The sequence below is a fragment of the Acinonyx jubatus genome, chromosome B3 (genome assembly GCF_027475565.1).
Source record: "Acinonyx jubatus isolate Ajub_Pintada_27869175 chromosome B3, VMU_Ajub_asm_v1.0, whole genome shotgun sequence".
NCBI lineage: Eukaryota > Metazoa > Chordata > Mammalia > Carnivora > Felidae > Acinonyx > Acinonyx jubatus.
In genome coordinates, this window is record NC_069386.1 from 27,674,398 (window position 1) to 27,687,061 (window position 12,664).

General features: G+C 42.3%; 1 protein-coding gene across 3 annotated transcripts in view; it reads right to left on the reverse strand.

The window, feature by feature from the left end:
• CYFIP1 (cytoplasmic FMR1 interacting protein 1) overlaps positions 1-12,664 on the reverse strand; it is a 131,892-nt gene that overhangs the window by 46,970 nt on the left and 72,258 nt on the right. For 2 of the 3 annotated variants that reach the window (XR_003423221.2, XM_027067854.2), the window contains 8 exons: positions 10,333-10,499; positions 9,152-9,299; positions 7,764-7,917; positions 6,196-6,352; positions 4,939-5,035; positions 2,555-2,631; positions 2,348-2,456; positions 1,212-1,331 (listed from right to left, as the gene is read on the reverse strand). Coding sequence is in view for 2 of the 3 variants with exons in the window: in XM_027067854.2 (XP_026923655.1) it covers positions 1,212-1,331; positions 2,348-2,456; positions 2,555-2,631; positions 4,939-5,035; positions 6,196-6,352; positions 7,764-7,917; positions 9,152-9,299; positions 10,333-10,499 (1,029 nt within the window). In the remaining variant the exon portion in view is untranslated. Of the gene's footprint in view, positions 1-1,211; positions 1,332-2,347; positions 2,457-2,554; positions 2,632-4,938; positions 5,036-6,195; positions 6,353-7,763; positions 7,918-8,189; positions 8,338-9,151; positions 9,300-10,332; positions 10,500-12,664 lie in introns of all 3 variants that reach the window. The other variant, XM_027067855.2, reaches the window with a different exon arrangement.

The window sequence follows — 12,664 nt, forward strand, 5'->3', positions numbered from 1 at the left end:
ACATGTTCACTAACAATGTCTGAGGCCTTCATTCTTGGAAGATCTATTTGGTTTGGCATAAAATCCTTAATTCTCATTTCCTTTCCTTGGCTTCTGGCATGAATAGCTGTAGACAAAGCTCTGAAGACAAATTTTCTTTCTCTTATCACTCTGCTCAGATATCCAGAGAATTTTTTCTTTTCCTTTAAAATCTAATACTTCTACAGAGGCACCTGGGGGGCTCAGTTGGTTGAGCGTCCGACTTCCAACTTAGGTCATGATTTTGCATCTCATGAGTTGGAGCTCCACATCTGGCTCTGTGCTGACAGCCTGGAAACTGCATTGGATTCTGTACCTCCCTCTCTCTCTGCCTCTTCCCCACTCATGCTCTGTCTCTCTCAAAAATATAAACATTAAAAAAAAAAATCTAATACTTCCACTGAAATATTCCTTGGTATTGGCCACTTTGGGTCAGTTTTCCCAGGCACATGCCACAGGCTTTTAATATATATTTATAGCATGTACTAAATTTTATCCACATTTCCTGGAAACACAATTTTCAGGTCACACTGCTTTGGTTTTTCTCTCCGGAGACCCTTGTGATATGTATTGTATGTTGGATCTTCATTGTTAATCTTCTATATGATTTTCTTTCAAATCCTTTTTCTCTGTGTTCATTTCTTTTTGATTTTTAAAATTTTCCTTTTTTTAAAAAATTATTTATTTAGAAAGAGAGAGGAGCTGGGGAGGGAGGGGGGAGGGAGAGGGAGAGGGGGAGAGGGAGAGGGGAGAGAGAGAGAGAGAGAGAGAGAGAGAGAGAATGAATGAATATCTCATGCAGGCTTTGTGCTATCAGCACAGAGCCCAACATGGGGCTCGAACTCACGAACTGTGAGATCATGACCTGAGCCAAAACCAAGAGTCAAATGCTTAACTGAGCCACCCAGAGGTCCCAAATTTTCCTTCTTTTATTGTCTTGCCATAGTTAGGTGTAATTTATTCAAGGTTAGGATTATTTGTTCTTTGAAGTCATCTTAGAATTGCAGCCAATAAGAACAGACACTAAAAAATGATACTCAGGATAGGCCAAGCTCGAGTTAGTGCAAAGCTTTTGATTTCTATGCAAAAACTGAACCTACTATTGGTTCAGTTTATCATAAGGACAAAATTAAAATTAGCTCCAATCCTTGTGACCAGTTTCTGCTGAGCTTGACAAAGGGGAGAGCACTTACAACTATTGATGTCAGGTCTTCACTTTCAAATCGTCCAATGGCCAGTTCCAGAGACTTATACATGGCTGCTGAGACACGCTGAGTAATCAGGCGATTAAGGTCTATGGATCTGCCCAGGAGCTGGAAGATGGAGAAAGGAAAAAAGAATGAATAAAAAACAAATGTATATATGCATATGTATATATGTATATGTATATCTATATACTTATACACCTATACAGATATTAAATATATCTGTTCCAGAATCCAATTCCAAAAGATAAAACAAATAATACACAAAATGTAAACATTTTAGATCACATTATATATATAGGTGTCATGATCAAATACTCTACTTTCCTAGAGCTAAAATTCCTTCAGGTCAAAACCATAAAGGACTTTTGTAGCATCCTTTGCTGAATTTATACTTAACATCATGGAGAGAAACTCTAAGTTTCACCACACACCTTGAAAATCTGGGTCTGTCAGTTAGAACCCCTCACAATGGTGTTCAGGACCAACCCCCACTACAGAGCAGCCTGCACATGCCTAACTTTCACAGTATTACAAGAATGAATAAGAGAAAATTATTCCCTCTCTACATCAGAATCCTAAAAACATATGTGTTTCTCAATATCATTTCAATAACATAAACATATAGATACAATCCTGGTAGAAAATGTCTCAAAATGTGAATGGTAATTATCTGTACAATTATATGCATTTTTCCCTACAGTTTTCTGTATTTTACTCATTTTTCTGACATATTGTTTTTAAGGAAACAAAAGTAAACACTGTATTTTTTATTCTTTGTGCTGGCCAAGACAGAGCTCCTCTGTAACACTCAGCTGACAAGTGTTTCTCACCTTCATTCCTTCTAAGTTCTGAATTTTGGGCTCTTAGAGAGGACCCAAGCCCTCTGGGGCCATGCCTTTCCCCAGAGGTAGAACAGGACAGGGTGCAGAGTGCTACAAATCTTCCTCTGTATTTCAGGGTATCCAAAAGAAACTGTCTTTAAAATCTCAACACTTTACAAGGATGTCTCCACAGTAACACAACATACTGACATCTATTAATACCCAGTCAGCTCAAAGAAAACCACACTATTTCCAGTGCTGGCTCGATGCCTCACCATGCCCAGGAGAGGTCTGGCTCACCTGCACATGCCTCTGCTTAAGCAGTGTCTCATAACGGTTAGATGGCGGGAGATGGATCGTTGCCCCTTGATTCTTGCATTCTGATCGTAAACGTTTATCAAGAAGCAAACTAGTAGAGAGGAAGAGAAGACATTTCTCATATGCTGTGAATTTTAATGGAAATGTCAAGTAACCCAAGATTTCATGTCTAAATCATAAACCACATACCTTCCTGCCATAACCTTATAATATGCAAATATCTGGTCTGCCAATTTATAAACAAATTGGTCAAAGCATAGATTCACCTGAAGAAAAAGAAAGCATATATTAGATTTTTATTCCCTAAAGATCAAATAACCCAACTTCAAAAAAAAAAAATCTTTTGATCCAGCAAATTCCACTTTTGGGTATTTATCCAAAAACACTAAAAACACGAACTTGAAAAGATATCTGCACTCCCATGATCACTGAAGCATTATTTACAATAACCAAGACATGGAAGCAACCTAAGTGTCCATTGATGGATGAACATATAAAGAAATTTTGGTGTATATATATATATACACACATACACATACACACACACACACACACACACACACACACACACACACACACACACATATATATATATATAATGGAATACTATTCAGCCATAAAAAAAGAAATCCTACCATTTGCAACTATAAGGATGGACCCTAAGGGCATTATGTTAACTGAAGTAAGTCAAACAAAGAAAGACAAATACAGTACAATCTCATGTGTGAAATCTTAAAAAAAAAAAAAAAAAAAAAGAGGGGGGAGGGGTGCCTTGGCAGCTCAGTCGGTTGAGCTGACTCTTGATTTTAGCTCAGGTCATAATCTCATGGTTCATGGGATCAAGCCCCACACTGGGCTCTGTACTGACAGTACAAAGCCTGCTTGGGATTCTCTCTCTCCTTCTCTCTCTCTGCCCCTCCCCCACTAGCACTCACACCCTCTTGCAAAAATAAATAAACTTAAAAAAAAAAAGAATGCACAGAAAACAGACTGGTGGTTTCCAGAAGCAGGGGTAAGGGTAGGCAAAATGGGTGAAAGTGGTCAAAAGGTACAAACTTTCAGTTATAAAATGAGTAAGTTCTGGGAATATAAAATTAAAAGAAAATCTTTTGTTAAGGTAAACAAAGGCAATTATTAGCAAAGAGAGACAAAAAACAACCTCAATTTTTTTTTTAAGATTATTTGTTTTGAGGGGCGCCTGGGTGGCGCAGTCGGTTAAGTGTCCGACTTCAGCCAGGTCACGATCTCGCAGTCTGTGAGTTGGAGCCCTGCGTCAGGCTCTGGGCTGATGGCTCAGAGCCTGGAGCCTGTTTCCAATTCTGTGTCTCCCTCTCTCTCTGCCCCTCCCCCGTTCATGCTCTGTCTCTCTTTGTCCCAAAAATAAATAAACGTTGAAAAAAAAAGATTATTTGTTTTGAGAGAGCAAGCATGAGCAAGTGGGGAAGGGGCAGACAGAGAGGGGAGGGAGAGAATCCCAAGCAGGCTCTGTGCTGACGCAGGGCTCAATTCCACAAACCATGTATGAGATCATGACCTGAGCCGAAACCAAGGGTCTGACGCTCAATTGACTGAGCCACCCTGGCACCCCAAGAAATAAACTCATTGTCTAACACCAGCAGATTAAATATATTATGGTGTGGCCAGGAGTGATCACTACACAGCCACTGGAATTATGTCAGAACCTTTCTTACTGATGGAGAAAAACGTTTCATGTCTCTTAAAGGCAAAGGAGTATGAAAAAGTCTCTCTTTATCAAGTGTTCCCAGTGGTTTAATTGTATTTGGGTTCTGCTCTGCCACCAGGCTGTGTGTCCCAGGAACTACTGTGTGTGGTGGCATCCTCTGGAGCATGGCTGGCTGCTCTAAGCACTGAGGTTGGTGAAGACACATAGGATGGATAAACCCCTATGACTCCACCCCTAAAACTGTATTCTCCCTTGCAAATAGGGTTAGCCTCACAGGACACCATGTGCTCAAAGGGGAACCACTACAGGACCTGCAGGTGTCTGCCCTTAAGAAGCGTTTTCTAGTTTTTGCGAGGAGGCAGAGAAGGAAACCCAGATGCACAATGTAATTTGTTGAGCTTTAAACTGTCTTATATCTTAAACTAGAAAATTTTTAAATTTTCTCCTTAGATTTATCTCCTTAGCTACATGTAGAAAAATTTAATAATTCCACTTATAGGAATTTGTCCTCAAAAAATAATTGAACACAGTTAAAAAATTAGGTGCAAGGAAGTTCATCAAAGCATTACTTACAATATGCAAAACTAAGAAACTAAAATGAAAGAAATAAAATAGGGGTTGGTTCAGTGCATCTACTATGTAGATGCACCTGCTTTAAACTGTGTTTTTAACAGAAGACAGGTGAGGAAACAGGTGCTTATGACATGCTGTCAATCATCACATGTGTAGATGCAGAGAGAAAAGTACAGATAGGAAGGTTTACTACAAAATGTTTATTTCAAAGTTCATTCTATTGTTTAAACCTCCTGTACTATTAAAGAAAACCTGCTTCCTGTAACACTCAGAGAAAAAGGAAATTAAAGTTTGTTAAAGGTGCCTGGGCCCTCACCTCTGCTTCAATTTCGTCGTAGAGAAACTGCTTGTTGAACCTGGTGAGGGCATAGTGTGCGCTGTCATTGTACAGGTCCAGGGAGTAGAGGACGTACCTGCAGAGGGGGCGAGTGGTCAGCCCAGCCTTCCACAAAGGGCTTTTCGGCTCTCACATCCCGTACTCCAAGTGAAATTTAACATTCATTGCTGACCTCTCACATGAGGAAAAACAGTTCTTACTTCAAACACCAAACTAGGTTTTTGTCCAGGATCCTAATGGACTAATAAGCCAGACAATCCCACAGATGGGACACACTTATGGAGGTCATGCCCAGGGCCCGTTGGGTCCACAAGGGCCTCCTGTAGCTGCATCTTCTCATTTATGTTTAAAGTTTCTCACCACAGAATACAGTATTTTTTATAACCACAAAAACAAGTTATTTTCTTATTTCTAAGAATGAACTGTCTGACTTAACAAGAAAAACATAAAGGTCCTGGGTCCTACAGCTGACCATGACCATGACCAGCATAGCTTTTGAAAGCCCCTTTCCCTCTGCCCCATGTCTGGACAGAAGGCAGCAGCCAGAGGTCTCCAGTAATAAGGATCCTCTGAGGGTACAAGGCCACTCCCACCTCACAGCAGGGAGGCTGTGTGAGCAGTGGGGTCAAGTTCAACTCCAAAGATGCAACAAAGAGGCATGCCAAGGCCTCTGCATTAGATTTCCAGTGTTGTAGAACAGAGGATATGGCCACTCCAGAGAAAGTGGAAGGCCATCTTCCTGACCACCACATAAGAACTGATGTGCATAGGCAAAGACAAAGACATTTGCTCTGTGTGTCGAAGAACCTGCTGGGTCAGTTCCCAAGAATACCTTCATGGACCTCATATTTTCAAAATCTCTGATCCCCTCCGTTGGCCCTGAGTCCTGACTACAAAACAAAGCTGTTCAATTAATACTTTCTCTCCCAAATTCATCTGGCTCAGAGGCTGTGCCACACGAAAGGCCAGGCCACATCTCCTTTTGCTGATCTTAGCTGAGACCCCAGGGCCTTACTTGGACATGGTGGGACTTAGTGACTTCTGCTATGTTCCAGTTGGAGTCTAAAGCCAAGAAACCCATTACTTGTATTAATCTCTGAAGTCTTACCCCAAGTATGACAACTTCAAATAAAGTGCTGAAAACAGTCCAGCCCCTTCCTCCCTCTCCCAGCTCCCAAATGCCACCACGGACCCTGGTTACCACAAATAACTAAAACAGGCCCACAGGGCACTCACTCCATCATGGATGCCTCCTTGGTCTCTAGGATGTGGTCCGTCAGGATCCAGGGCATGGACATCTCAATGGGGAACTGGATCCTCCTGCCCATTGTCAGCTCCAGGAAGAACTCTCGGAACCACAACTGTGAAAGGTCACAGCACTGCTGCAGCGTTTCTTGAAGGATTCAAACGACATCATGTTAATCTTCTGCAAGCAGAAAAGACTCAGCAGGACAATCTCAGGTGGGAGGGGGGCATGTGTGAGATGCTGACTCTTTCAATCTCAGCCGTGAGCCATGCGGGAGCAGATATGAGCAGGGAGGGGTCACACGGCACCTCACACTAGGGATGAGACAACCACAAAGTGGCTGCAAGCAAAGCCACCCTAGACATTGCACATTCCTGCTCACAAAAAGAGAAGATTCAGCATCTGGCCCCTGCTGGTCTGGTATACCACCACCTGCCAATGGGACCTTGTCAACCCTGTGAGCTTCTTTGAGGGACTGGGAAGGGGGAAAATGGCCTTTTTAAAAGGAGAAATAGGGGCACCTGGGTGGCTCAGTTGGTTAAGTATCTGACTTTGTCTCAGGTCATCTCACGGTTTGTGAGTTTGAGCCCTACGTTGGGCTCTGTGTTGACAGCTCAGAGCCTGGAGCCTGCTTCGGATTCTGTGTCTCCATCTCTCTCTGCCCCTCCCCCACTCACACTGTCTCTCTCACTCTCTCAAAAATAAGTAAACCTTAAGTAAGTAAATAAACAAATAATAAAAGGATAAATAAAAACCGTGTTACTTTATTTTAGGATAAAGATGCAGCATTACATGCATATTCAATACAAATCTATCTAATGCAAAACAGAAATTTTTTTTTAAAACAATGTTTCCAGGTGCCTGGGTGGCTTAGTTAGGCATCCGACTTCTTGGTTTTGGCTCAGGTCATGATCTCGCGGTTCATGAGTTTGGGCCCCGCATCGGGCTCTGCACTGACAGTGCAGAGCATGCTTGGGATTCTTTCTTTCTCCCTCTCTCTCTGCCCCTCCCCACTCCTCTCTCTCTCTCTCTCTCTCAAAATAAATAAATAAACTTTAAAAAAAGTTTCCATCATTTGACAAGTGAAAAACAAAAGCCTTACTATTTACTCCAAACCCACTATACTCCCAGCCAAGATAGAGGCTTCCTGCTCTGAGGAAGCTGCTGCAGCACTGGAGTAAACACAGACTCCACATCGACAAAGGGTAGCCACCCAATGCCCTGGTCAAGGTGATTTGCCACCTTCCACACATCAGTGCTCATGGAGGTTGTTTCTCATATTCATCACTATCTTGTATGGGTTACAAAGGCTTTGCATTCAGGTCACAGAGCCAGCTGCAGGCCCACGGCCCTCATCTTTCTAAGGGCCACGCCACATGGAAGGAGCCCTGCCAGCCGTGCATTTAAAGCGACAGGCAAGGAAATACCACGAAGGTTACAACATGGATCATCGTCTGGGTGTGTGAGGGACCACAGCAGGGATGGTCAGCAGAAGCATTCTAGACAGTGTTAGTGTTAGAACATGCTGGGCCAGATGCTGGTCAGCAGTAGCTCTTACCACTGAAATTAATCAAGTGAGTGTAGAAGAATGACTCTCGATGAAATTTTTCTATGTCCAATATGGTGGGCCCCTCAAGGCTACTTCTCAAGGTTTTCTTGGAACCACTTTTGTCTGCAATGAGGGACTCTAGCATGGTTCTCACCATGTAAAGCTGCATTATCCAAGGAAACATTTGTGGGGGAGAAAATATACATGGCACATTAGTTATACCAAACTCAGATAAACCACAAGAGAAAGACTACTGTGCTATGCCCTGACCAGAGCCAGGCTGCAGCAGTAAGCCTACCACTATGCCAGCTCCTCAAAGTGGGTCTGGGCGCCCATCTAAGTAGCCAAGTTGGTGCTGCCTGTGAGAAAGAACTTGTAACAGAGCAATTCACCTCCGTGCCATAATGTCAACAAGAAAAACAAATGATGTCTTACCACCAAAGGTTAAAAGAGGCGGATAGGTGTAGGACTGCCTCAGAAACGCGTTTACCACATGCAAGAGTCTTTCCATGCCCAAAGACTTGAGCTGCCTCAGCAGCTCGGCAGAGCTCAAGGACTCCGCCATGGTGCGCACCAGGTAGAGCTAGACATGGACAGATGGGGGGAGAGGTGGGAGAGAGCCGTTAGTCACAGGACACACACATCATAGGGTGGGGAGACACACATGGGAACGGAGGGTGGGAAGGGTGCATGCACACTGGACAGAATCAGGACAAGCATCTTCCTTGGGTGGGCCAAATGCTTTCCTCCCAGATATTTGAGAGGTTTCATTTACAGCCAACAATGTGTTTTGCTGGTAGTTCTCTGAAAGACTGGCAAGAAGGGATTATAAAAGCCCTCAACAGAAGAATGATGAGTTAAGAAGTACTACATCCCAAAATGGGAAGAGAAAAGCAGAAGGACATACTAAATCAGATATGAGAGTCAGAATAAGGCTGCTTTTGGGGAGCAGGGGGCTGAGCATGGCAGGAGAGAGAAGAGCAGTGGTGGCTTAAGACCAGGGATACAAAAAAGGTATATTCTTAAATTTCTAAAACTTTTATCTTCAGAAACAATCATTTTTAGGCCCAATGTAAAAATTATAACCATACATTTAAACACCTATCAGGAAACACAGCATAAATACGGACACATAGACTTCCACCCACATTTTTGTGATAGGAGTTGATGCAGTCAAATTAAGTTCTGCATGCAAATGATCAAATCTGAGAATCACAAGAATGCTCCAGATTCACTTGGGCAGGGAACCAAGGAGCAGAAAAGGTACAGGCAATACTTGATCATCTTGAGCAGAAGTGGTGATGTCATTTTACTCCCGGTCTTGCTTACCAACCCTCAGCTTTGGGTTAGCCCACTCAGGGGAACAGATAGAGCAGGGGAGCAGGGAGGATGAAAACCTGCGTGCTGGAGGGTCCCACGGCACGCCGGGGTACTTTGATGTCGAAGCCACTCTTGGGGTCCTTCTCGCCCCGCAGGGCTGGGTCATTGAAGGGCTCGTGCCCCGTCTCCCAGTCACACACGGTCTTCCTGATGGCCTGCAGAACACTAAACAGCCCCATCAAGTCATCAGTGAGGCATGGATCACTTATAGCTTCAGGACTTTTACAATCACTGCATCTCCTCACCTAACACAGCTGGAAAACCAATTTTCACACCTGATTTCCTTTGGGGACAGTGTGGGATATGATAATGGACCAGTTCAAAGTGAAATTATCTTTGGATAGACTGTTTTCTCTGAGACATTAGTAGCCCCAGAAGATCTGACTTAGCTGCAGTTTGCATCAATTAGCCTGGAAGTGGTGTTTTATTTCCTGAACACTGTCATGCAAAGGGCAACAAGAGGACAGACCACAAACATCCACCTAGGGAGCTGAAACTCGACCTCCCTTGGCTGATTCCCTGATTTCTAAAGGAACATGTCACCAACACAACTGTGGGGACTGGGTCTATGTCTCGGACACATTTGAAACATGCTCCCATCCCACCATGTGGAGACCCCCCATAGGCACCACACTTGGCAGATGTACCTATCCTATCTCGTGGTGAAAATTCTAGTTAAAACCCAAGTTACTCTTAGACTATACATTTCCGATGTGGTTAGCTTCCTACTACAGCAAGCATGAGCAAAATGGGAAGACTCACAGTATAAAATTTTATTAATGCTAAAAATCATACCAAGCCAGGTGATAAACACATCAATTATAAAGCAAGAAAATGAAATCAATACACTTGTGAGCCCTTGTAAGCTTCATTTTACATAAATGTCTCTGAAAGACAACTTTAAAAGGCTAAATATTAAGAGAAAACTAGCTCAGGATCGCTACAAGATGTCTGCAATATCTATGTATTTTTTGGCCAATTTGTAGGACAGGCCAAAAAGAACAGAAGCAAAAATACTTAAAGACAACACATTTTGAGATGGAAAATCTTAGAGGACATTTACCAGAAGGGATTTTGAAGGCTGAATATAAATGCATTGAGCATACTTATGAAAATGTAACTATACAGTTGTTTAAACTAAACTAATTCTACAGTTTTGGACTCCAAGCTCACAGGGAGGTATTACACTGAGGCTGACCTCTGGATGACATTCTTCTTCTTCTTGATGGCCTGCCTGAGTGGTTCCCGGAGGGTAACCTGGGAGAAGTCCTGCAGCGCAGCATAGACGGTGTGCCGGATGGCGTGGTTGAACACACTCTCCATCCTGCCCATTAGCACCTGCAGGCCTTTGATCATGGCAATCACCTGCAGGGGGACACATGAGTTTCAGTATGGTGGAGGAGAACAGGTGATGGCTCCTTCTCAGGTGATGCCAAGTTGCACCTGGAAGCTGCCTCCCTCTCATGCATAGTAGTACCTTTCCCTGGCCTCCTATGTTTCTGCTCTGAAGCTGCTACCCTGTAACTCTTCTCAGGAGCTCTGGCTCAGTAGCTGTCCCTATGCCTGGGTCTGACTCCATTAGACCATGAGTGCCTTGAGGGCAGGGATGGATCTGCTTCACTTGACATGGAGCTAACAGAGAATTTGGTGACTGACTCAAAGCACTCCCAAATGCATAAAGGCACATGCCCTGTGAAGGACTTTAAAGGAAAAAGAACAAAAAAGATTCAGGAAAGCAAATATGTTATTAGCTGGAAAAGAAAAAAGAAGTTATAAGAGTTTATAGCCCAAATTCCACTTGTTAAACAGTAACAGCATGCTAAATTAATATGCATAAAAAGGCCTGGAAGAAACTACACTAAAATGCTTAAAGTTCATCTCTGTGGCAGCATCATATACTGTGCTTACTACATACTCTAGTGTTCTATTTGTTTGCTTTAGGGATCTATTTGATGGTTCTGTGTTGCTTTTCTAATGGTGGGGGGGATTTCTGCCCAAAAAAAGGCAAATGCCCCAATTCAAATTAAAACTGATTTCAAGGGGTGCCTGGGTGGCTCAGTTGGTTGAGCATCAGACTGGCTCAGGTTATCATCTTCTGCATAGGGCTCTATGCTGATGGCTCAGAGCCCGGAGACTGCTTCGGATTCTGTGCGTCTTTCTCTCTCTGCCCCTCCCCTGCTCGCACTCTATCTCTCTCTGTCTCTCAAAAAATAAATAAAATATTAAAAAAAATTTTTTTTAACTGAAATAAAATTCAAACCACTTTGAATGAAAATGAAAACACTACATATTAAAAATTTATGGTATGTGGGAAAAGTATGCTAAAAAGTAAAATTTTGAGCTTTAGAGGCATACATTAGAAAACAAAAATGTGTGAAAATAATAATAATCTAATATTCATCATAAATCTACAAAAAGAATAGCAAAATAACCCCCCCCCAGAACTAGAGGTAAATAAAAGTAAAAATTAACAAAACAGAAAACAAGCATATCACAGAAGGTGATCAATGAAGTTAAAGCTATTTAAAAAAATAAGTAAACAAATAATAGAATTGACAAATGTCCAGCCAAGACTAATCAAGAAAAATAGACAAGCCACAATTACCAGCATTAAGAAAGAAAAGGGGATGATTACTGATGGGGGAAACAAAGGCAAGAAGGAAATGGCAAATAAAATTAAAATTCCTTATAACCTGCAGCCATTGACAAATATAGAGTAAAATGTTTCTCTAGGAACTCCCTACAGTCTTAATGTTCATGCTTTGCTAAAGGGAAAAAACAACCTTAGCTTGACAAGAGCTAGGCCTCCAGGATCTTATGAGTCTTCTTTAGCACAAGAAAATCCTACTGGAAACTTCCTCTAGACTTTACATCCCCCCAACTCCCAAGTATGTAACTATTCTATCCTCAGGGTCCGGGACAGCTCTTCCTGCCCATGGGTCCTGTCCCGTGCTTTAATAAAATTACCTTTTTTGCATCAAGGATGATGCAAGAATTCTTTCTTGGCCATCAGCTCCGAACTCTACCATCACCCAAAACACCTTATCAACTGTCACACAGTTTATAGGTATTAAGAGATTATGTGACTATATGACTATATCAACATAAAACAAACATACACGTCAATGGAATAGAAATAGAAGTTCAGAAATTTACACATTTCTATCAATTTGCAGTCAACTGATTTTCAATAAGAGTGTGGAAACAATTCAACAGGGAAATATTCCATTTTCAACAGTAGTGGGATAATTAGATATCCACATGCAAAACACTCCTACGCAGGAAAGGATAAACTCTGAGGACTGAGATAATCAAACCCTGCATATTCCCAAGAAAGCCCTGTTTTTAGGACTGGCCCTTCCTTGGCCAACTCCTAGGAACTGAGCTCTGAGCCTCTGAATATTCTGAAAAGAGTGTTTGTGGCTACCTAAGGCTCTGGGCCACTGCAGTACCAGTGTGACTAGATAGTTTATACCAACAATGTAATTTATGGTAAACACCTATTTTTGCACTGGAGTCTGGAGTCTGAG